The 26,527-nt window shown below is 37.8% G+C and overlaps 1 protein-coding gene across 5 annotated transcripts in view; it reads right to left on the minus strand.

Moving 5' to 3' along the window:
• Positions 1-7,381: 7,381 nt before the first annotated feature.
• RAP1GDS1 (Rap1 GTPase-GDP dissociation stimulator 1) overlaps positions 7,382-26,527 on the minus strand; it is a 180,102-nt gene continuing 160,956 nt past the window's right edge. For all 5 annotated transcript variants that reach the window (XM_086704532.1, XM_086704529.1, XM_086704528.1 and 2 more), the window contains 3 exons: positions 24,365-24,491; positions 13,297-13,425; positions 7,382-9,292 (listed from right to left, as the gene is read on the minus strand). In XM_086704532.1, coding sequence (XP_086560658.1) covers positions 9,165-9,292; positions 13,297-13,425; positions 24,365-24,491 — 384 coding nt within the window. In that variant the 3' untranslated portion in view covers positions 7,382-9,164. The remainder of the gene's footprint in view (positions 9,293-13,296; positions 13,426-24,364; positions 24,492-26,527) is intronic.

Raw genomic sequence — 26,527 nt, forward strand, 5'->3', positions numbered from 1 at the left:
CCCAACGGACCATATCTGTCTTCTCGTTCTATCCCAACATGGTGCCTGATGTACACCGTAAGAGCTCAGTAAATTTTTGTGTAGTGAGGAAAGCTGCTACATCAGCAAGTGAGACTGTTCGGGGACTTTTCTGAACTTTGAGAGTTAAAGCCGGTAGCCCCAACTGTTTTAATCCTTTGTCTTTTGTTTTAATGAGTTCTGTGTCTATGGCTCATGAACAGAACAACTTGTCTTCAGAGGTTTTGATGCTTTAATGACTAGCCTTGCTAATCAAAATTGCATTCTACTCCAAATAACAGAAAGCGTTGCTCTAGGGGTTTGAACAGCAGGTGTGTGTCTCATGTGTTACTGAGAGTCCTTGGTACAGGGCAGCTCCTCCAGCTCATGGATGCTACTGAGGGTCGAGGCGCTTTTCACCTTTCTGCTCCACTATCCTTGGTGTATAGTCCTTTCACCTCATGTTTGTACCTCATGTTTGCAAGAGGGCTGCTGGACATGTGGAACCATATCACTATCTGAGGCAGGGAAAAGGAAGAAAAGGAAAAGGTGAAGCTTAGAAAGCTGAGAAATTGGAGTATTTTAAGCTTGGCTTAATGTCCCTCTGAACAAAACTGGAGTTCTGGTAAAAAGGAATGGGGAGCTGGATATTGGGTGAAAAATTCATAGTATCTATCACAAAATGTCTTTTAAATTTTTTTAAATTGATCCTACTAATCTAACCCTTTGCCTAAGCACACTGTTCCCATATGTTCTGGCTTTATAGACATTTGCACCATGTCTGTGTCCCAAGTGGTGGCTGCTTTCTTTTTCCTCTGCTTTTTCATGCTCTGCCTCATTTTCTCAAACTGAAGACCTTTTGTTTGTTTGAGTCTCTTCTTGATACTATATTCATCTTCCAATATGGCAGAGCTATGGGAGCTCTGGCACATATTTGGTCCTGAATTAGTCACCTCTAGTGAAAACAAGGTTTGACAACTGTTCCTGTGCTATTGTCATATTTTAGCTCACGGTCTGTGTGATGTTGGTGGTTTGAATCACAGAGAATTACCTGGCCCTTGGGGCTTATTCACTCTGGAGTATACGGGGAACATACCTCCGTTTGGTATATGATGTCAATGAAACATTTAGGAGCAGGGTGCTTTTCTTTTTGGGTTAGCAGTATCCCCCTTTTGTATAAAAGCTCCCAACTCATGGGGATGGTTAGGATACTTTTGGCTTCAGGAGAAGGGATGCATTTCTGACCCAGATAAGAAGGGACTTTTTCAATTTCTGCAGTCACCACAGTGTGCTGCCAGCCCTGTGAGGGGACAAGAAGGTCAGCACCAGCCCCCTCCTGCTAGCAGGATGGAGTGGGGGCAGGCCGAGGCATGGCTTGTAGCTGTCTGCATTTCCACGCACCTAATGTTCATCAGATCGCAGCTGTCACTGACCCTCTGAATTTCAAGTCTTTGAGGGGATACAAACAATGCATGTTTGCTCAGGGTCAATGCCCTTGGGTCAAATATTTGGACCTCCATTAGAAATGGCTTTTCCCGTAGTGCTGCTGCTTTTGCCCTAAAAATCCACTCCCCTTACTCTTGCTCCAAAAGTAGGTAGCTTGCACATATGGGCTCCACAGGGTCGCAGACACATGGACTTCCAGGAACTACAGAGGAACAGGGGAAGGTGGCCAGGCAGGGACTCTTAACAGGCTGGAGAAGCATGCCTTATCCAAAGGGGGACCACAGCCACATGCTGTCCTCCTGGAATAGAGAGTTCCTGGTTACCAGATTTCCCCATTGGAAAAAAAAAAAAAAAAAAAGACTAGGTTTTTATCCAATATCATCCAAATTTTCATTTTTTATATTAAAATTTTTTTAATGTTTATTTTTGAATGAGAGAGACAAAGTACAAGCAGGGGAGAGACAGAGAGAGAAAGGGAGACACAGAATCCGAAGCAGGCTCCAGGCTCTGAGCTATCAGCACAGAACAAACACAGGGCTCAAACCCAGACAGCAAGATCATGACCTGAGCCAAAGTTAGGCACTCAACTGACTGAGCCCCCCAGGCACCCCCAAAATCATCCAAATTTTAAATGTTTACAGCTTTTCAGCACCACCCCCCGCCCCGTTTTTTTCAAAATATGTATGAGGGTCCCCAGTTTGCCATGTTTGGTCTATAGGAAGAAATGGGTTAGCCAGGTTATCGAACCCCAAGGAGTGTTAAATGAAGATTCTTGAGGAAGAAGAGGCTCTCCACCCCACTCTTCCCCTCTCCATGTGAGTGGTGCCTGGAGAGTGTTTATCAGCTTGGAACAAATCAAGAGTGGTGGTTCACAGGATTGGTAACAGGTGCAAAAGTGCTGGTAGCAGTTGAGGACACTGCCAAGAGGCAATTAGGCTCCAATTAGCTAAACATCAGCTCTAATGGGTGTTTGGAGGTGTGTTCTGTGCCTACTCTTTTTTGGCCCACTCTGACACATTTGGTAAGGAAGAGGGTGTGGTCAATGGTGAGTGGGTGTAACGGACTTAATGCCTAGATGCCCAGGAGGGAGGTGCTGTCACTCTGCTCTTGTGGCCCCTCTTCCCTAGGGTGGTCAGTCCCTTTAGGAGAATGGGGAGGGCTTGGCAGGAGCAGAGTGTCCAGGAAGTAATGAAAGGACAAGTGGAATCAGGAGGGTGCAAAGAGGCTACACTGAGCAATTGACAAGGACCTCTGAAGAAGATTGTAATAGGAATTAGAGGCAGAAAGTAGAGGGACTGACAGGTCAGATAATTTTTTAGGAACTGCTCTAGCATCTCCAAGTGCTCACGGCTTAGCGTTTGGGGTTTGTTTTTCAAAAATCAAAATATGTCTTAAGCGTCTAGATGTGGGGAAAATGGTTAAGTAAATTATGGTACATCCATATATTTGAAGAATATGCATCCATTAAAAATGAGGTTTATGAAATAGAGTTCTTAGTAATGTGGACAAATGCTTATTGTAGAAGTGGAAAGAAGATGATGTAGCTACACGAGGCAGGACACTTCACCTTTGCATCATATGCACATGCACAGGGCAGTTGCTGTGGCCGAGCATGCCAGAACCTCATTCTGAAACTCTGCATAGGACTTTAGTCACAGGTTTAACAAAGCCTGCATTTTCTAGAGTAAGGGACTGCCAAATCCGGTTATAGGTGCTCATATGTACGGGTAACCCTCGGATGCTTTTCTTAGGTCAGTGCACATCTTGCTCTACTTCTCATGGTTCCGGGTAAGGCACTGCAGCTCACAGTTATCCTGATAGGGGAACAAGAGGGCAGGATGTAGGAGCAGGGAAGCAGAGGATTTAAAAGGTATTAGTATGTGATATTATAAAGCTCAATGGTCACTCTGCTGTGTCACTTCCTCTACTTTCTGGGTACCAGGAATTGAGCGGTATGGGTAAAGAGTGGAATAGGAGTCATTCATACTTCCTCCCTTACTTTCCTTGCCTGAAAGAGAAAGGAAGTTATTGTAGGAAAGATATGATGGGGGAGTGGGTTGCATTCTAGAACCTTAAAAAAAGGGAAGGTGGGGTGAAGAATTGTATACTGATGGTTGGCCCCAAGTGAAATTGAGAACTGTTTTGGATTGCTTCAGAGATGGGTCTGAAATCAAAGCTGCCCTGGTTAATATTTCCTCCCCATTGTTCACACTGATTAGGTCAGCTATTTATCTTTTTGTGTTGGGTTGCAACCTACATGCCTTTATATTAGGGTATAATTCAACCTTTCCCTCCTTCATAAGTTCTAGGTAACTACAGGTATTCATCTGATGTGCCTATGCTAGACATGGGGATGGGACTGAGAACCAAGAAGCTGAGCAGAATATCCCTAAGGGAAGACAAGGTCAAAAGCAGCTACCTTGCTGTGTTCCTGGTGATGGGGTGATGCTGACCTTGGAAGAGTCCTGTGAAATGTCCCAAAAGGAGAAGGAGTTTTTCATCTGAGTGCATGGACTCTGTGAGGTCAGGGATGAAGCCAGCTTCCCTATGGTCTTGGCTTCATTTATATTGCAGTCCCTTAAAAGCCAACAGAAACACTATTTTGATAGGCCTATTTTAAAGTAGATATGGTTATAAAATTTAAAGTGAGCATTCACAGAGAAATTTAGTAGGACTGTAATCTAAAGGGACAGCCAGAGTTTCTTTCCTTCAAAATTCCTCAGGATTCCTGGGAATCAATAAATAACAAATAACTACTTAAATAGTAATGTCTCTCAATTATATGTGAAAATAGATTACATATATTTTTAAAAGATCTATTGTTATATTTAAAGTTCATATACTGGATGTATGTGTTAAGGATTTAAAATTTTAAAATATTAACAGAAGTCTAGTAACTTTAAAATTATTTCCTGAAAAAAAAAAAAAAAACCTGAAACCTCAAATAGGTTTCAAAGTATGACAAGATTAGGCTTTATACTTCCCTGATGAAGATAAATTTAGCCAAATTTCTGAAAGCCTAATCCTGAAACAGAAAATTACATATGTGACCAATACCAACTAAAAACCATTCCACACACTGCTGAATGTGGTTTTAACTCTATTTGGCTAAACAGAGTAAAATAAAATCGCACACATGCCTACCAGCAAGACTACAAATCTCTGAGCCATGGACAAGTTCCAACAATGTGCCCTCAGGTCAGGGGTGAAGGTAAAAGCCTTTTTTTTTTTTTTTTTTTTTTTTTTTTTTGATTCAAGTCAATTTTCCCTTGAGCCCCCATTTCCATGCCTTAGCCACCTTGCTTGCTCTGTTTTTGATTCCTTGAAAACTGCATTGACAATGTTGGGGACCAGAGAAACCATTGAAGTTGCTTGTGAGCCCAGGACACTGCTCATAACATCACCCTGATCTTCCATTTTGCTAAGTAGGAGGCTCTACATCTCTCTTTGGATAAATGCGGTATTAGGCAGTGGGAAAGCCAGGGACTGAGAAAACAAAAATGTCAGGAGAACCACAGGCATCAGTATGTACCTAAGTTTGGCCTAATTGTAATTGGTTCTAATATATAAATGAACTCTCACCATATTAAGTTCCTATCTATCTAGTATTATAAACAGGTGTATACTGTCCATTTTTGAAATGTTAGATTAAAATGTGGCCGTAGTGAAAAAGTTTTGGTAAAAAGTTTTGGTTTGTTGGTTTTCTAGGAAGAAATAAAGTGAGAATAAGAAAATAATGATTTTTTAGAAGTCCACTAAGAAGGAAAGAATAAGGAATTAGTTAAATTTAAAAAGGAGCATAAATTCCATGCAATGCTCCCTTTTTTCCTTCAAATACTGTAGCTGACCATTCATGCCATATAACCAACAGCTTACCCTTGAAACCTCCAACATAAAGGGACTCTGCCTGTGTAGTCAAGAAGCATAATGACCAATAGGCCATCACAGGTGGATTCCATCAGGATTCAGAGCATAGCTACCAAAAGCCTTCATGTAAAACACACAGTATTTATATTTAAGAAAAAGACATAAATGAACAGGTATATAAAAATATATACTGATAAACTGAGCAACATTGAAAATGGGAAGAGGGATTGAGAACTCATAGTACTGCAGTTTCATTTATATTGGCTTAATAATAAAAGGTAAGATTATTGAACTGTTATTTCCACTGTAGAGACAGAGACATCTGAATGGGAAGGGGAAGAAGTACTGTATTAGGGACCTACATCCAAGGCCTGCTCTGCAGACCTGGCTGTCATAGTCTTGGCGGGGAGGGGAAGCAAGGGGTTATGTATTTTGAACTGAGAATAACACAATGCTCCTCAAACTATTAATAGACAGTGCCTCCTATTTGGCTGTTCTTTGAATTCCTTTAGCTGGGATCCTGCAGGGGGAAAAGGGGATAGGCCATAGGGTATCACAGATATTATAGTTCTATCCAACCTTACCTTCAACCTCTGCAAATTTCAGTTATTACAGAAACCCTGGGAAGGAGAGATTATTAAACTCATCATATTGATGAGAAAACAGGCCCAGAGGGTTTAAGTAACTCTGTGATGGTCACATAGCCAGTATGTAACAGAACCAGGATGTGACTTCAGATCACACAGTAAAGACCTTACTCTTTCCACTAATTACACTTAAAACAGTTTTCACATTTGTCAGACACCCCTATAAAACATCAACCTATGAAGCTACATGGCATTAATTATGTATTGTATCTATATAAATTAAGAGAACACATCTGTAAAAAAAAAAAAAAAAAAACCCTCAATTTTCCTGGTTACAGCTATGAAGATTCATCCCAAATATCATTGAGTGTTTTTTAAAAGATACTTGTATAATTCAAATATTATGGTTGCCTAGAGTTATGACTTTAAAGCTTACTGATTCTAGTTAACAGCTGAACACAAAGGGGGTAAAACTTACCTAACAGACATTTTCATCCCTCATATTCAGAATTAGATAATAAGCTTTCTAATGACACCAAAGAGCATTTCTGTTTGAAATCTTCACATGCAGGGTTTCTCAGAACACTTCACACTAATGCTTATATTTAAGAGCTGCATTTTGGTCCAAGTCAAAATCATTTCACAACCAAAAAACTTTGTCTACATCCCCATGGTTATCAGATAATATGCACAAACCATGTTTTATCAAGTTGAAAACACTGAATTATGGACCAGCATTTAATTAGTTTTGCTTTGAGCACAATGAGGTTAGTCTTAGGGTGGGGGTGGGGGGTTAGCAAGATCCCAAGGAGGTAATGGGCTTCCTTCCCAGGAGGGAGAGAAGACATTTTAGCGCATTTCACTCAGACATCATCTTCCTTCTAATTCCTGGCCTTTTTGCTTTTCAGCTATGCTCTAATCCTGACACAGCAATAATTAATGCTATGCCAGGCGGTTCCTCCCATTGTCTCCCTCAGAATGCATGTTTAATGGGTAGCAAACATTTAAATGTGGCCTCTAGAACTAAGATGAAGTAGCAAGATATATGGTATAGTATTGTCTGTAGACTCCCACCTCCTGCCCTGGCAGAGCAGCACGTCACCCAGTTTGGTGGACGTCTGTTATCATAAGGGCACAGCCTTCTGGTCTCGCTGTAGAAAGACTGGTGATTAGAAATGTACTTTGTTTTGCTGCAGATGGGAATTCCTAGTGTATCAATGGATTGCTGGTAGGTGGCCCAGATGATAGCTTCTCTTAAATCTGTAACTTTTGGATGCCTCTGACTTGAGGTTTTCTATATGCTGCTTTTCAATAGGGACAGATCCTATAAAAGATATTCTTGGAAGCCAGACAAAAACACCTAAATCTCAATTTCTCTATGTAAATGGGAATTCATCAACAAATACTTAGCACCAACGAGCAATTACTGTTCTAGGAGCTGAAAATAGAAGTAAAATATACAAACAAACCAAATGATGCCATAATAGTTTGATATACTATTTATTTATTTAGTTATTAATATGGATAGCCTATTCAACATTACAGATGTTTTTCAAAACCTATAATAAAATATAGTCCACTATCCAGCCCAGAAGAAGACAATAAACAAGATCATTCTTACAGTAAGTGTAGCATAAGCACTCACAATAATCGTTCCTTTTCTGGACATCAAAGGGAACAAAGTTTCTTTACCTCCACTGAGGTTTTAATTTTCTTGAATTATAGCTGTTTCTGAGTCAAAAGTCCAACTTCAATTACTCCATAGATATGTGCAGCATCTCCCATTGGACAGGAAAGAGCTTCTGTCACCCCGGGCAGCCCATTCTACTGTCCTGCAGTCCTTCCATATTGGAGCCCATCATCGTACCTTTCAGCCAGTATTTGTCAAACTTGTGCATGGGGACAAGACAGGTATGTCACAAGGATCTTTTGATTTACAAAGATTGTGTTTCAAAGTTCTAAAAACCCATTTGGTGGTAGTAGTGGCAGTGAAGAATACACTATATTTCGCCAAGAGGGTCTTCTCATCTCTTGGGTCTTGGCGTTGTCACCTTTTCTGATAGCTTTAAGATCTATTGCAGTTCTCTGTGGCAAATGGAGGTGGGACACTCTAACAGCTACTTGGTATGAGGCCATCTGCAGAATGAACTGGACTGGCTACTATGGCTTTTATAACCTGCTTCCTTTCTTTAGTATAGACAAACTTCTTTCTTAATCTTTTATTCTCTGTACTGCTACTTCTATTTTCTTAATCATGTTTCCTATGTCCTGCTAGTTCTACTAGAAGGTTTAAAAGGATTATAACAGGGGAAATGTCTTGCTTTCAAGCTGAATGATGAAAAACAGCCAAGAAAAACCAAAAAACCCCCCAAAAGAACTACCCTCCGATGAACTATACTCAATTTCCTTAGGTGAAAACAAATGCCAAGTGACTTTTAAAGACAAGTGTTGGACGACGCTGATTAATTGATAGAAGAAATGCTGAGGTCAAACTATATCAGATTCTAAAATATAGAGGAAAAAAAAAGATGTACTTAGTGTAAAATAGATTCTTCAGCCCCTTAGTCTCATGCTGAAAACCACAAATGTTTTCAATATCAGGCTACTGATGATAGCCAATTAAATATGAAATTTAAAAACCTCAGAGAAGTCTTGCCAAGTTTGTGGCAATTTCAAGAGTCTACATAGTTAAGAAGAAGGAGAAACCATAGGGTAAAGAGTGAGAGCATTGGATTTTATTTAACTCTAGGTACCATGGTTTGACATTAGTAAGTAACTCTAATGAATGAGCAGCCATACAGTTTTTTGGTCACTGTGCTTCCCAAGCACCAAAAAATGGAGCTATTTTTACTATTCAATTCCATCTTTAATAAGCTAGACAGATCCTGCTGCATTCTTGTTTGTTTCTAATTTACCAGTACATTATTATGTAGTTTACCAAGTGTGAGGAGCAAGTCATTATGTAGTACCAAGTTTACATCATCATAGGACTACAACATGCACATTCTACTTAATGTAGCTCAAGCAACAGGAATACAAGAGAACAGTTATGGGGTGGAGACTTGTTTTTGACAAATTCATGTTCACACTAACTATGGGTTTAGAAATCTTATTGGGCAGGTACCTACAGCAGTTCTTCAATTGGTACGGGAACATTACACGCATGCACAAGTGATATGGAAGAAAATGAAGCAGAAGAGGCAGCTGGATGGGAGGACAAGGGAAATCAGAGGTGGGATGATGCTGTGTGTCAGGGAAGGGCGGTTCTCAGCTTTCCACAGTAAGTCTCTGCTCTGTGAGAGAGGCCTGTTGGGCAACACTTTTGTTCTCATGACTGCGAAGTTTGGATACAACATCTAGAAAGGCCAAATCCTGTACTTCCTTGTGTAGAGATTCTGGAAGACAAAAAAACAAGATAACAGAGATGCTTCTGTTAAACTGTTCTAATCTTACTATACAGTCTATCCAATACATATACCCAAAATGTTTATTTAGATAATATTTTGAAAAAACTGTAGTAGCCTAGAAATGCTAAGACACTTTTAAAGACAAGGTTGGGCACAGCAGTAGCCTAGAAATGTCTTCTTTATAGATGTGTTATAAAAAATCAAAGGAACTTTACTTGCCATATTTATACATAGATAAATCAAATGTCAAGTTCTATAGTCTAAGTTTGATTAGGGTAATGAGTTATAATGAAACACAGCTCATTGTATGATCTCAAGTTTCAGTTATATACCCCTTGACTCTATCATCAGTTCAAATATGAAGTCGATGACTTAAAAAAAAAAATCTCAGATCTGTTTCAAATTAATTTTATGGCAAATGAATAGGTTGTATTTCACATCCCTTCAACAAATTTCTGTGTCAACAGGCTTCCCTTTTTTATTCCTGATCATCCTCTTTCTGGCTTTCTTGCTCTATTTAACCTCAATTACAGGAAAATACAAGGCTCTTCTTAAGACTTTGAGACTGCAAATGAGAAGACTGAGGTCTAGTAAGTTTAATGTAATCAGCATTCCTTAAATTGATATATTTACATTAAGAAGACTTGCGGTCTTATTGTAAATAATGTTTTTAATAGAAATAGAAAAACACATCCTAAAATACAGATGGAATTTCAAAGGACTCTCAATATCTAAAACAATCTCAAAAAAGAACAAAGTTGGAGGTCTCACACTTTCTAATTTAAAACCTGTTATAGATCTATAATAATCAAATCAGTGTGGTGCTGTCTTTACCATATACACACCCACACCCCAACAGAATAAAGCAGAGATCCCAGAAATAAACCCTCATATATGTAGTCAAAATATTTTTGACAAAGATGTCAAGACCATTCAATGATGAAAGGACAGTTTTTACAACAAATGGTACTGGTAAAATTGGAGAGCCACAAGCCCTTATATACAAAAGTTAAATTTAAGAACTAAAACTGTTAAGACTTAAAATAGAAAGGGAAATGACATTGGAGTTAGCAAGGATGACCTTGGATATGCATCAGAAAACACAGGCAACAAAAGGAAAAACAGATATACTGGACTTCATCAAAATTAGGAACTTCTGTGTACCAAAGTATACTACCAATAGAGTGAAAAGGCAACCCACAGAATGGAAGAAAACATTTGCAAATGATATATCCAATAAAAGATTAATATCCTAAACATACAAAGAACCTTTTCAACTCAACACAAAATGACCCTATTAAAAAATGGGCAAAGGACTTGAATAGACATGCCCCAAAGAAGAAAAACAAATGGGTAATGAACACATGAAAAGATCCTCAATGTCACTGTTAGGGAAATGCAAATCAAAAGCACAATTTGATACCACCTCAGACTCCTCAGGATGGCTATTACAGAAAAAACAAAACAATAAATGGTAGAATGTAGAGAAATTGAAACCCATGTGCATTGCTTGTAGGAATGTAATATGTTGCAGCCCCTGTGGGTGATGGTTTCCCCCAAAATTAAACTTGGCATTACTGTATGATTTAACAATTCCATTTCTGTGTACATACCCAAAATAACTAAAAGCAGGGCCTGAAAAAGATATTAGTGCACCAGCGTTTTTATAGTGGCATTATTTACAATAGCCCAAAGGTGTAAATAACCCAAATGTCCATTGATGGATGAATGAATAAACAAAATGTAATACATGTATACAATGGAAAATTATTCAGCCTTAAGAAGAATGAAATTCTGACACAGGTTACAACATGGGTGAGCTTGGAGACATTATGCTAAGTGAAATAAGCCAGACCAAAAAAAAAAACAAAAAAACAAAAAAAAAAACACTGCATGTTTCCACTTATGTAAGGTACCTAGAGTAATAAAATTCTCAGAGACAGAAGACAGAATGGTAGGTGCCAAAAGCTGGGGGATGGGTGATTGGTGACATATTTTAACGAGTACTGGGTTTTAGTTTGGGAAAAACAATGGTGGTGATGGTTGTATAACAGTATGAATGTACTACTCTGCCAGTACACTGTACATTTAAAAATGGTTATAATGGTAAACTTTATGTATATAATAATCTCAATAACAGAGTCTCTGCAAGGGAACAAGACATAAAGAACTAGCAAATGGGTATTATAGGACCCAAAACTATAGTACTTGAAGTAAAAACTTACTGGATAATTTCGAATCAGAGTGGAGTAGAATGGAAGGGATAAAAGAAATCAGTGAACTTTAACAACAACAGAAATTACCCAATTTGAACAAGAGAAAAATCTGGGAAAAATTTAATGAAATATTCAGGGGCCTGTGGGATATAACTAAAGATCTCACGTTCCTGCCACTAGAGACCTGGAAGGAAAGGAGAAATAGAGTAGGAATGAAAAAGTACCTGAAGAAATATGGTTAAAAAAACTTTCCAAGTTTAGCAAAAGACATAAGCCTACCATGAAGGTGAGAAAACTTGAAACAGAATAAACCCCCAAAAAAATCCATGCCAAAACACATCACGGTCAAACTTGAATATTAAAGACCCCTTCCTCCCCCCCCAAAAAAAACCCCAACCCTTGAAATGACACCTTACAAACAAGGGAAAAAAATAACAGGAAGACTGAATTTTTCTTAAACTATGGAGGCCAGATGAAAGTGGCACATTTTTCAAGTGTTGAGAGAAAAGAACTGTCAACCCAGAATTCTATACCCAGAGAAAATATTTTTCACAAAAAGGGGAAATGAAGACATTCTAAAATAACAGAAAACAAAGAAAATCTGTCACTAGTAGACCTAACCCAAAAGAATGGCTAAAGTAGGTTCTCCAAATAGAAGGAAAATGTTTTTTAAAAAAAGAAAAGGAACCTTGGATCATAAAGAAGGAAAACAACACATATAGCAAAGATGTAAATAAATACAACAGACTTTCTTTCTCTTGAGTTTTCTGAATTATATTTGAAGGTTGAAAACAAAAGTTGTAACAATGTCTAAATGCTGTTGTAAATATGTAAGAGGAATATCTTAGATAATTATAAATGAGAGAGGGTAATGAAACTAAATGTTCAAGCAATCAACAAGAAGCCATGAATGAGAAACAAACAGAAAATAAAAAAAATTAAACTGCAGACATAAGCCATAACATCAGTCATTACATAAATGTAAATGGACTAAATACACAATTAAGAGAGACTGACAGAGTAGATTAAAGCACATAACCTAACAATACACTGTACTTCAAATATAATGATAAAGCAGATGGAAACTAAAAGCGTGGGAAAAGATCCCATGAATGTTATTCAAAAGAAAGTAGAAGTAGCTATATTAATATCAGATAAAGTAGACTTCAAAACCAAAAAATTACCAGAGATGGAAAGGAACATTACATAACAATAGAAATGTCAATCCACCAGGAAGACACAAATATGGGAAGCAAAAATTGACAGAATTAAAAGGAGAAATAGATAAATCCACCATTATTTTTGGAGATTTCAACACCCCTATCTCAACGACAGAACAATTAGTTAGAATATCAAAATAATATAGCAAACTCAATTCCACTACCATCAACCAAAAGGATCTGACATTTTAAAGAACACTCCACCCAATAAACAGGATATACATTCTTTTCAGTGTCCATGGAACATATACCAAGATATGCCAATGATTTCTTGACCAAATCCCTTAGCTAATATCATGATACACAAAATCAGAACTTGTTCTTTATATGAAATATTTGAGTTGATGAAACAGGTATTATTTTTTTAACACTGATTTTTGACTATTTGCTATATGATACTTTCATTATAATCTTTTTGAAATATTTTCAAGTAATCCTATATCCTCCATAAACTAATTTCTAATGTTCTTAAAATCCAAAGCCACCATTTACGACTATTCTATATTTAATGTCAACCATATGTTGATAGATGTAAAATGATAGAAGAAATATTTACCAGATCCCATGAGAGCACAAATCAGGACCATGGAATTGTATTTGATTTCAGGAGCACTTCTCTCATCTGCTAGCAGTCTGTGTAAAATCTGTACAAGTTTAGCACTTTCTAGATCTTTCTCAGCAGTGCCTAGAATATGAAACAAAGTATCAGTTATGACCACTGGTTACGAGCCTGGTGCAATGTGGCTAAACATCGATTCCCTTTCTAGAAACTGACCACATAAAACCCTCCAAAAGGGACTGATTAAATAACAATGACTGAGAGAGAGAATATTAAATTTAGACCTTATTTAAAAAATAGAGTTAAGAATTCAGATATTTCAGGAGTTTAAGCTTAAAATTTAGCTTTACAATATTCCTTTTAATATGAGGCAATTAAAAATCCTTATTTTGGAAAATGTTAAACACATACAAAAGTAGAAAAGAATACATAGTGATACATTACTTACTATTATGTCCAAACATGTTCATCTAGCTCTAGATTCATTCACCTACTTTCACCCATCCCAAATTATTTTGGAGAAAATCCTAAAAATGACATGGCTTCTTTCATATGTATTTAGGTATGTATCTTTAAGAAATGAAGTCTCTTAGTGCAACTCCTATCAAAATACCAGGAGATTTTCTGTAGAAAATTGCTAAGTTTATACTAAAATTTATATGGAAAGCCACAGGCCCTAGAATCTTGATAAAGAAATAATAAAGTGGGGGGAATTTTCTACCTGATATTAAGGCTCACTATATAGCACAGTTATCAAAGCAATGTGGTCTTGGTGGAGAGACAGAGAATTTAACAGAGAACCCCAGAAATAGACCCAGAGTGACTTTTGACAAAGGTACAAAATCAATTCAGGGAAGGCAAGATAGCCTCTGCAAGAAACATTGACCTAAACCACACACCCTGTACAGATACTAACTCAAAATGGATTACAGACGTAAGTAGAAAATGTAAAACTATAAAACTTTTGGAATATATAAAAAATTTTCAACTCAATAGTTAAAAATTAGAAAATGAGCAAAAAGGGAGGTGTCATAATGGCAGAGGAGCATGGAAATTCTCTGCTTCTTTCATTCCTGAAATGCAGCTCAATCAGCACCAAACCATTTTGCACACCTAGAAAATTGAGCTGAGGACTAACACAACAATATGCATAACTAGAGCCACAGAACTCAGCAGGTAAGCAGTGCAGAGAGGTGAACTGGGGGAGAGAGAAGTCATGGAGGGTAGGGAGCTGTTTTTGTTTGCAGAGACAGGGTGAAGACAGGGGGGAGAGTACAAGAAAAGCACTCCCCCCAAAAGCCTCTAGAAAGAAAGAGAAAGAGTGGAAATACCCACAAAGAACTGAACAATAAAGGGAAAAAGGAGAGGGTTTCAATACCATTAAGACTCTATAAATAGGGGAGCACAGAGTTGGGAACTCCACAGCTTGATACCTGGTGGGGCTCTGGTGGGAAGGATGATTCCCTAGGAGCAGACAGTGAGGTCTGAAGGGTCCTTGGGCCATATGGGGAGAAGCAGGTCCCCTGCCAGGAGGACATTTTGTAGAGGCCGTGAAACCTCCCCACAGGCAAAAGTCCCAGTGGACCCCAGATTATAGACAAGTTTGCTGGTGTTGGAAAAAGGATGCTAGGGTGCAGTGAAGCCTGGAGCCAGATATGTGTTATGATTTCCCTTAGTCCCTGGGTCGCTGCTGTTACACCATCATGCAAAATTTTTCTGGGGAGGGCTGGCACCCGGACACAGTCTGTGAAGTGGTGTGCTTGTGGGAGCATTTCTGGAGGCAGGCCGGCACCCAGCCATTGCTAGGTGACACCCTCCCCTAGAGGGTCAGAGTGGGTTCAAGCCACAGGGCCATTAGAAGTGAGGGGTTTGGAAACACAGAACCATCTGAGATAAAATTTGGGAGGGAGGTGCTGCTTGGCCGGCTAATGGCTTGGTGGTGGACAGTGAAGAAGCGGAAGTGGATGGAAGCTGGAGACAAAGGAGGGATGCTTGATAGCCAGTTGGAAAGAGCACAGCTCTGATGCTAGAACCTGGGAAGCTGGGTGATTCCCCTGCACAAATGTATACACGCATATGCACACCACACCAATCCACCCCAGTAAGCTAAGCAGCGCCACCTAGTGGAGAATGGAGCCATTACACCAAGCCCCGTCCAATTGTGCCAACCAAGCCCTAGAGGACGACCACAAATTTCTCCCCCTACTTAGTGTATGGACTATAAAATGCTTCACAGTTTGACTTCTTGGGGAAACTAGATGTAATTTCATTCTGTTGACTGGTCCATCTATTCATATTTTGTCTTTTCTTATTCATGGATAAAGAGAAAAAATTATTTTTATTTTGTTTTATAAAAAAGATTTTTAAAAAATTTTTGACGATAGTTTTATTATTTTTTGTAGTCTACCTCATTTCATTTTGTCCTATGTTATTGTATACATTTTTAAATGTTTTCTTTTTTTCATTTTCTTTATTTTCCCTTCTCTATTTTACCAAGCTACTTTCAACAAACCACACCAAAATACATCTAGGATCTAGCTTCCTTTACTTGATTTGTGTGTATGTTGTTTTTATTCTTTTTCTTCCTCCAAAATGATGAAACAAAGGAATTCACCCCAAAAGAAAGAACACGAAGAAATGACAGCCAGGGACTTAACACAGATACAAGCAAGATGTCTGAACCAGAATTTAGAATCAGGAATACTAGCTGGGGTTGAAAAAAGCATAGAATTGTTTCCTGCGGAGATAAAAGAAGTAAAATCTAGTCAGGACGAGATTAAAAATGCAGTAACTGAGATGCAATCTTGAATGGATGTCACAGTGGCAAGAATGGATGAAGCAGAGCAGCAAACCAGCAATATAGAAGACAAACTTATGGAGAATAATGAAGCAGAAAAAAGAGGGAAATAAGGCAAAAAAGCACACTATAAGAATTAGAGAACTCAGTGATGGATTAAAAAGGAATAACATCTGAATCATAGGGGCCCCAGAAACTGAAGAGAGATAAAAATGCGTAGAAGGTTTATGTGAGCAAATCATAGCAGAAAACGTTCCTAACCTGGGGGAAAAAAAGACATCAAAATCTAGGAAGCACAGAGAACTCCCATTAGATTCAACAAAAACCAACCATCAACAAGGCAATCAAAGTCAAATTCATAAAATACACAGACAAGAAAAGAATGATGAAAGCAGCAAGGGGAAAAAACTCCTTAACCCTATATGGGCAGACAGCTCAGGTTTGCAACAGACCTATCAACAGAAACTTGGCAGGTCATAAAGGAATGGCAGGATATATTCAACATGCTGAATCAGAAAATTATGCAGCCAAGAATTCTTTATCCAGCAAGACTGCCATTCAAAATAGAAGGAGAGAGAGTTTCTCAGACAAACAAAAACTAAAGGAGTTTGTGACCACTAAACCAGCCCTGCAAGAAATTTTAAGAGGGACTCTCTGAGGGGAGAAAAGATAAAATAAAACAAAAACGACCCAAAGCAACAAAGACTAGAAAGGACCAGAGAATACCACCAGAAACTCCAACTCTAGAGGCAATACAATGGTAATATGTTCATATCTTTCAGTACTCACCCTAAATGTAAAGGGATTAAACACTCCAATAAAAAGAGACAGGGTAAAAGAATGGATAAGAAAATAAGATCCATCTATATGCTGTTTATGAGAGACCCATTTTAGACATAAGAACACCTTCAGATTGAAAGTAAGGGGATGGAGAACCATCTATCATGCTAACAGTCATCAAAAGAAAGCTGGAGTACCCATACTTATATCAGACAAATTAGGTTTTAAAATCAAGAGTGTAACTAGAGATGAAGAAGGGCATTATATCATAATTAAGGGATCTACTCACCACGAAGACCTAACAATTGTAAATATTTATGCCCCAACATAAATAAATGCACCAAAATATATAAATCAACTAATCACAAACATAAAGAAACTCACTGAAATAATACCATAATAGTAGAGGACTACAATACTTCACTTACAACAACGGACAGATCATCTAAGCAGAAAATCAATAAGGAAACAATGACACACTGGACCGGACTTATCCTAAAGCAGCAGAATACACATTCTTCTCTAGAGCACATGGAACATTCTCCAGAATAGATCACATACAGGGACACAAATCAGCCCTCAACAAGTACAAAAAGATCCAGATGATACCATGCATATTTTCAGACCAGAACACTGTGAAACTAGAAATCAATCACAAGAAAAATTTTGGAAAGACCATGAATACTTGGAAACTGAAGAACATCCTACTAAAGAATGAATGAGTTAGCCAAAAAGCTAAAGAGGAAACTAAAAAGTACATGGAAGCCAATGAAAATGATAACACCACAGCCCCAAACTGCAAAGGCAGTCATAAGAGGGAAGTATATGGTAATCCAGGCCTTCCTAAAGAAGGAAGAAAGGTCTCAGATACACAACTTAACCTTGCACGTTGAAGAGCTGGAGAAAGAACAGCAAATAAAACCCCAAGCCAGCAGAAGATGGGAAATAATAAAGATTAGAGCATAAATCAATGGTATCAAAAAAAAAAAAAAAAAAAGTAGGACAGATCAATGAAACCAAGAGCTGGTTCTTTGAAAGAATTAACAAAATTGATAACCCCCTAGCCAGTATGATCAAAAAGAAAAAGGAAAGAACCCAAATAAATAAAATCAAGAATGAAAGAGGGAAGATCACAACCAGCACTGCAGAAATACAAATAATAGTAAGAGAGTATTATGAGAAATTATATGCCAGTAAATTGGGCAATCTGGAAGAAATGGACAAATTCCTAGAAACATACAAACTACCAAAACTGAAAAAGGAAGAAATAGAAAAATTGAACAGACCCATATCCACTACAGAAATTGAAATAGTAATCAAAAACCTCCCAAAAAACAAGAGTCCAGGGCCAGATGGCTATCCAGGGGAATTTTACTGAACACTTAAAGAGGCGTTAACACCTATTCTTTTGAAGCTGTTCCAAAAAAACAGATATGGCAGGAAAACTTCCAAACTCATTCTATGAGGCCAGCATTACTTTGATTCTAAAACCAGGTAAAGACCACTCTAGAAAAGAACTACAGATCAATTTCCTTGATGAACATGAATGCAACAATTCTCAACAAGATACTAGCCAATCAGATCCAACAATACATTAAAGGAATCACTCACCATGATCAAGTGGGATTTATACCTGGGATGCAGGGCTGGTTCAATATCCACAAATCACTCAACATCATACATCACATTAATAAAATAAAGGACAAGAACCACCTGATCCTCTCAATAGATTCAGAGAAAGCATTTGACAAAATACAGCATTCTTTCTTGAGAAAAGCCCTCAAGAAAGTAGGGATAGAAGGATCATACCTCAAGACTACATAAGCCATATATAAAAGACCACTGCTAGTATCATCCTCAATGGCAAAAAATTGAGCATTTCCCCCTAAGATTAGGAACAAGGCAGGGATGTCCACTCTCACCACTATTATTTAACATAGCAATCAGACAACACAAAGGAATAAAAGGCATCCAAATGAACAAGGAGGAAGTCAAACTTTCACTCTTTGTAGACGAAATGATACTCTATATGGAAAACCCAAAAGATTCCACCAAAAACTGCTAGAACTGATCTACAAATCCAGCAAAGTCACAAGATATAAAATCAATGCACAGAAATTGGTTGCTTTACTATACACCAATAATGAAGCAACAGAAAGAGAAATCAAGGAAACAATCCCATTTACAATTGCACCAAAACCCATAAAATACCTAGGAATGAACCTAAGAGGGGAACAATCTATACACTGAAAACTAGAGAAAGCTTATGAAAGAAATTGAAGATGACACAAAAAAAATGGAAAAACAAATATTGCTTTTGTTCATGCTCATGGATTGGAAGAACAAATATTGTTTACATGTCGATACTACCCCAAAGCAATCTACATATTCAAGGCAATCCCTATCAAAATAACACCAGCATTCTTTACAGAGCTAGAACAAACAATCCTAAAACATGTATGGAACCAGAAAAGACCCCGAATTGCCAAAGCAATCCTGAAAAAGCAAACCAGAGCTGGAGGCATCACAATCCTGGACATCAAGATATATTACAAAGCTGTAATCATCAAGACAGTATGGTATTGGCACAAAAACAGACATTTAGATCAATGGAAGAGAACAGAGAACCCACAAATGGACCCACAAACATATGGCCAACTAATCTTTGACAAAGCAGGAAAGAATATCCAATGGAATAAAGACAGTCTCTTCAGCAAGTGGTGCTGGGAAAACTGGACAGCAACATGCAGAAGTATGAACCTGGACCACTTTCTTACACCATACACAAAAATAAACTCAAAATGGATGAAAGACCTAAATGTAAGACAGGAAGCCATCAAAATCCTAGAGGAGAAAGGAGACAGGAACCTCTTTGACCTCAGCCAAACTTCTTACTCAACATGTCTCCAGAGGCAAGGGAAACAAAAGCAAAAATGAACTATTAGGACCTCATCAAGACAAAAAGCATCAGCACAGTGAAGGAAACAAACAGCAAAACTAAAAACCAACCACAAATGGGAGAAGGTATTTGTAAATGACTTATCAGATAAAGGGTTAGTATCCAAAAATCTATAAAGAACTTATCAAACTCAATACCAAAAAAACAAATGATTCAGTGAAGAAATGGGCAAAAGACATGAATAGACACTTTTCCAAAGAAGACATCCAGATGGCCAACTGACACATGAAAAAATGCTCAACATCACTCATCACCAGGGAAAATACAAATCAAAAGCACAATGAGATACTACCTTACACCTGTCAGAATGGCTAACATTAACAACTTGGGCAACAACAGATGTTGGTGAGGATGCAGAGAAAAAGGATCTCTTTTGCATGTGGGAATACAAACTGGTGCAGCTGCTCTGGAAAACAATATGGAGGTTCCTCAAAAAATTAAAAATAGAACTACCCTATGACCTAGCAATTGTACTAGTAGGTATTTATCCAAAGGATACAGGTGTGCTGTTTTGAAAGACCACATGCACCCCAATGTTTATAGCAGCACTATTGACAATAGCCAAAGTATGGAAAGAGCCCAAATGACCACCGAAAGATGAATGGATAAACAAGATGTGGTATATGTATACACAATGGAGTATTACATGGCAGTCAAAAAGAATGAAATCTTGCCATTTGCAACAATGTGGATGGAACTAGAGGGTATTATGCTAAGCGAAATAAGTCAGAGTAAGACAAATATCATATAACTTCACTCATATGAGGAATTTAAGATACAAAACAGATGAACATGGAGAAGGGAAGCAAAAATAATATAAAAACAGGGAGGGGGACAAAACATAAGAGACTCTTAAATATAGAGAACAAAATGAGGGGTTGTGGGTGGGGTGATGGCTAAATGGGCAAGGGTCATTGAGGAAGACACTTGTTGGCATGAACACTAGGTGTTACACACAGGGGATGAATCACTGGATTCTATTCCTGAAATCATTATTGCACTATATGCTAGTTAAATTGGATGTAAATTAAAAAATAAATTTAAAAAAATGAGCAAAATATATCCATAGGTATTTCACCAAAGAATGTATACAGATGGCAAATAATGATGAACATCTTTTCATATGCTTTACCATCAGAAAAATGGAAATTAAAACCATAATGAGATACTTTAACTACAGCTATCAGAGTGGTTAAAATAAAAAAGTGTCAACACCAAATATCTGGTGAGGATGTGGAGAGGACTAGATCACCTATATAGTACTGGCAGGAATGTAGATGGTACAGTCATTCTGGAAAATAGTTTGACAGTTTCATAAAAAATTAAACCTGTAGTTACCATATAACCTAGCAATTGCACTCCTAGACATATATACAAAGAAATGGATACAATGCTCACAAAAAAAATTTACACATGAATATTTATAGTAGTTATTTAGTTTTAAAAGCCCCAAACTAAGGACCTGAATGTGAGAAAGGAAACCATCAAAACCTTAGAGGAGAAAGCAGGAAAAGACCTCTCTGACCTCAGCCGGAGCAATCTCTTACTCGACACATCCCCAAAGGCAAGGGAATTAAAAGCAAAAGTGAATTACTGGGACCTTATGAAGATAAAAAGCTTCTGCACAGCAAAGGAAACAACCAACAAAACTAAAAGGCAACCAACAGAATGGGAAAAGGTATTTGCAAATGACATATCGGACAAAGGGCTAGTATCCAAAATCTATAAAGAGCTCACCAAACTCCACACCCGAAAAGCAAATAACCCAGTGAAGAAATGGGCAGAAAACATGAATAGACACTTCTCTAAAGAAGACATCCGGATGGCCAACAGGCACATGAAAAGATGTTCAGCGTCGCTCCTTATCAGGGAAATACAAATCAAAACCACACTCAGGTATCACCTCACGCCAGTCAGAGTGGCCAAAATGAACAAATCAGGAGACTATAGATGCTGGAGAGGATGTGGAGAAACGGGAACCCTCTTGCACTGTTGGTGGGAATGCAAATTGGTGCAGCCGCTCTGGAAAGCAGTGTGGAGGTTCCTCAGAAAATTAAAAATAGACCTACCCTATGACCCAGCAATAGCACTGCTAGGAATTTATCCAAGGGACACAAGAGTACTGATGCATAGGGGCACTTGTACCCCAATGTTCATAGCAGCACTCTCAACAATAGCCAAATTATGGAAAGAGCCTAAATGTCCATCAACTGATGAATGGATAAAGAAATTGTGGTTTATATACACTATGGAATACTACGTGGCAATGAGAAAAAATGAAATATGGCCTTTTGTAGCAACGTGGATGGAACTGGAGAGTGTGATGCTAAGTGAAATAAGCCATACAGAGAAAGACAGATACCATATGGTTTCACTCTTATGTGGATCCTGAGAAACTTAACAGGAACCCATGGGGGAGGGGAAGGGGAAAAAAAAAAAGAGGTTAGAGTGGGAGAGAGTCAAAGCATAAGAGACTGTTGAGAACTGAGAGCAAACTGAGGGTTGATGGGGGGTGGGGGGGGAGGAGAGGGTGGGTGATGGGTATTGAGGAGGGCACCTTTTGGGATGAGCACTGGGTGTTGTATGGAAACCAATTTGACAATAAATTTCATATATATAAAAAAATAAAAAATAAAAAAAAAATAAAAGCCCCAAACTGGAATCAGCCCAGATGTTTTTTGACAGGAATGGTTAAACACATACTGGTATGTACCTACCATCGAACACTATTCAGCAATAAAAAAAATTATTGAGACTCAAACAAATTGGATGACTCTTTAGGAAATTATGGGAGACAATCCCAAATGGTCACATACTACATGATTCTATATATATAACATTTTAGAAATGAAGGGAAGATTAGTGGTTTCTAGGGATTAGAAGCAAGGTAAGGGGTAAGAGTAGGAGGTAGGTGAGTGTGGTTATAAGTGGAGGGATCCTTGTGGCATTAAGCCATTCAGTAGCTTGACTATGGTGGTCGATACACAACCTTATACATCATAAAACTATACAGAACTTAACAAGCGCACACAAACGACTGGGGAAATCTGTGTAGGACTGGTAAATTACATGAATAGTTAAAATATTGTTTATAGTTTTGCAAAATGTTACCATTGGGAGAAACTGGGCAAAGTATACAAGGGATCTCTGTAGTATTTTTTTTTTTTTAGTTTTACAAAACTGCATGTGAATTTATAATTGAATAAAAAGAAAAAAAAGACTCTTAAAGGTTGCTTTAATACTATTATCATACAAAAGATTTGTAATTCCTTAATCATATCAAACACCTGTAAGGAAACAAGGCTAGAAAAATATGGTTTTCAAAGTGGGTTGTATATTAAAAAGTATTCATTCATCATAGCTCCTCCAACCTAACCCTCCAAGATGGTTGGACTTCTAGGCTGATTCCACCCAAACCCTGTGTTAAGTCATGACTAATCCAGGACTCAAAATGACCTCCAAAGCATCTCTAACTATAGGCCAAGTCACTGAGAATAAGCATATGTTTTCTTGAAGTGTTTTATCTTTAAAATTAAGAAAAATTTTACATCCTATTTATACCTGTGATTTTTTAAAGACTTTTAAAATTCAAAACCCTTTTAGATGAAAAAATCCAAATCTCTCACATCTAAAATCTGAGTAAATGTGACACTAGAGGAAGATATATGATGTTTATGTTTTGGCCTCTCCCTTAGGATAGGGGTTGGTGGGTCCACTTGCTCTTGTGTAGAATTATGGATATAAGTCATCACTGGGAATTAAGAGGTGATCAGTTAACAGTGTTTATCTAAATGGCTTTGACAGGACAAACCTACTAAGTCTATAGTCCTCCTTTGTGGAAGGCAGCCTCAGGCCTTAACCACAGGCATGTGACTGATTGTCCCCAGCTAACTATATCAGAGATTGGTTCCTGGGACAAAGGTTACTATCCATAAGCTAGATGCCTATGAACTAGCTTCTCAAGAAGAATTCTGACCAAGAGGGATGCTATATACTAGACAGAAATTAACTGATTTAAACTCTGCTTTTGCAGAATTCTGAATGTAAAACACACAGAAGACTGACCCAGAAGGTGAAAATTTAGCATGAGGGCAATACTGTAAAGCAACAGAAACCATGGTGATAGAAGGAGATAAGAGAATCAGTAGTACAGATGGAAGAGAAGGTCTGGGTCACTGGAAGAGTAGCAGACTCTAAACCCGCTGTGCTGTTGTATTCTAAATAATGTTTCATTTCTCTGGGAGGCCTTCTGAAAATGTTTTCTGTATTCACTAAGTGCCTATAACTTGAAGTAACATTTAAGAGTCAAACTCTAAAAAAGAGTCAATGATTGGCCTAAAAATGTTACCAAAAGCAAAAGCTGTCGTCGCAATCTACAAAACATGACCTATATTCTTAGCTCTAGGTTGCAGACACACACTAGCAAAAGGCTTCTAGTCATGGTTTTGTCTGACTTCTATTCCACTCCTGTGCTTCATTTCATCCAAGATAAAAATAGGAGAAAATAAGTTTGACACTGGGGTACTTACCCAATTCTAAAGCTGCTATTAGTGCCAAAGCAACAAGGGCTTCATTCTGCATTATTACATGTTCACTAGTTGCCATGGTAACTAGATGCTTGATGCCACCACTCTGTACAATGGTTTTAATTACATCCTACAATAAATAAATATCAAAGAATTATAAACTTTACTTTTAAACAGAAAGAAACTGCACTATAGTCAGTCAATTCATTGTTAAATTGAGTGGTTTCCTGACAGTGTCCTGTATGAATCATTACATTTAACCATATTTTTTTTTCTTCACAGAAGAAAAGGAAAAAGCTTTTAGCTTTAAATAAATTCATCAAAAGATGACAACTTAAATTACCCAGGTGGAAAAGACCATTGCAGTTCATAGCAAGGAATAGGGAGTCCCAGAAGCTACCAAAGAAATAAAAGTGTGATTGCCCCAAATGTTGCCTTACCACAGGATTAACAAAAGAGAGTAAGACTTGGAATAACAACAACAAAAAAGGTCCTTCCTTTTAAATATTTATTACAGCACCAGGCAGTTGTTCCCCAGGTGATCCAGGTAAAGTCTCTTGTTTTTTTAAGCTTTTATGTCTTTGTTGGATCTGACAAAACTGGATTACATGCAAAGGGACTTGAGGAGAACTTACATCAAAATTCTGTCTCCCTCGGGCACCTGGGTGGCTCAGTCGGTTGAACGTCCAACGTTGGCTCAGGTCATGATCTCAAGGTTCGTGGATTCAGGCCCTGCATCAGGTTCTATGCTGACAGCTCAGGGCCTGGAGCCTGCTTTGGATTCTGTGTCTCCCTCCCTCTGCTCCTCCCCCCTTCGTGCTCATGTGCATGCGTTCTCTCAAAAATAAACATTAAAAAAAAAAATTGTTTCCCTCATTTCTCATGGTACCTATAGCTCTGTCCTCTCCAATGGCAAAGGAGACAGTGTGCTCCAGATTGAAAAAAGCCCAGTGCCAACACTGACCAAGGAAATTACAGAACCTCTCTGCATCTTGGTGACTTTTTCTATAATGCTGGAATAATGTGTTATCATATGTTTGTGTGATAATTACACGGTTATTACATAAAAAGAACATATAAGAATATATGGCAAAAGTTAGATTTTTAAAAATGGTCACATTTATTTATTTTTTTGTTTTCATCTCAAAGTTTTGTTGCCTGAAAACTCTTGGCTTAAATATGATTTAGTGCAAAGTCTCAATTAGAGAATTTTTAAAAGTAATTTTCTTGGTTCTTACTACTTTCAGTCATTTGAAGTGCCAGATATTAAATACCCCATCTGCATTAGCTTCAAGAGTATAAAACTACTGTAATTAGAAATATTTTTAAAATTAATCTGTTAAAATATTTGAAAAAGGGTTATTTTTATTTTTTTAATGTTTATTTTTGAGAGAGAGTGTGTGAGCAGGCAAGGGGCAGAGAGAGAGGGAGACACAGAATCTGAAACAGGCTCCAGGCTCTGAGCTGTCAGCACAGAGCCTGATGTGGGGCTCGAACTCACAAACCGTGAGATCATGGCCTGAGCCAAAGTCAGACGCTTAACCAATTGAGCCACCCAGGCACCCTGAAAAACGTTTTTTTTTTTTTTTTTTTTTTTTTTTTAATGGTTCCACCTTATATAAATTCTTAAGAAAACTATCTGTAATGTCTTTGCTTTGAGCCCAAACAACATTTAGAGATCAAACAATCTAAACTGATGGGGTCCTAGTACTGAGATTTTATGGTAGTTGTGTTCTGGCATCCAACAAGCTTTTTCTCATCAACCTCTTTTAGTAAGTGAAAGACAATCTTTTAAAGTCTCTTCTAATGAAAAGAAAGCCTCTCAACACACTGCTTACTGGGTGGGCACTTTCTTGAAACAGATATAAAATTCTTAAAATTAGTGAAGAATTTTATAAAAATCACAAAGGAATTTATTGAGTAAAGAAGACCACAAGAGATTCATAGACACACATGCAGTCACCTAATGAAGGTTCCTGGCCTATTATTTCATTCTTTATTTTGTGATTCACCCTGGAAAGTCTACTGTAGTAGAAGGGGCAGGTCATGAATGAAGAAGGAAACTGTATATCAGAAGCAAATAGCTCCCCCGAAAGTTCAAGCATAGGTCCTTTTCAATCTCACTTTTTTGAACAGATATTGAAGTTTTTTTTTTTTTTTTTTTTA

The sequence above is a fragment of the Puma concolor genome, chromosome B1 (genome assembly GCF_028749965.1).
Source record: "Puma concolor isolate L17-30 chromosome B1, mPumCon1.1.hap2, whole genome shotgun sequence".
Taxonomy (NCBI): domain Eukaryota; kingdom Metazoa; phylum Chordata; class Mammalia; order Carnivora; family Felidae; genus Puma; species Puma concolor.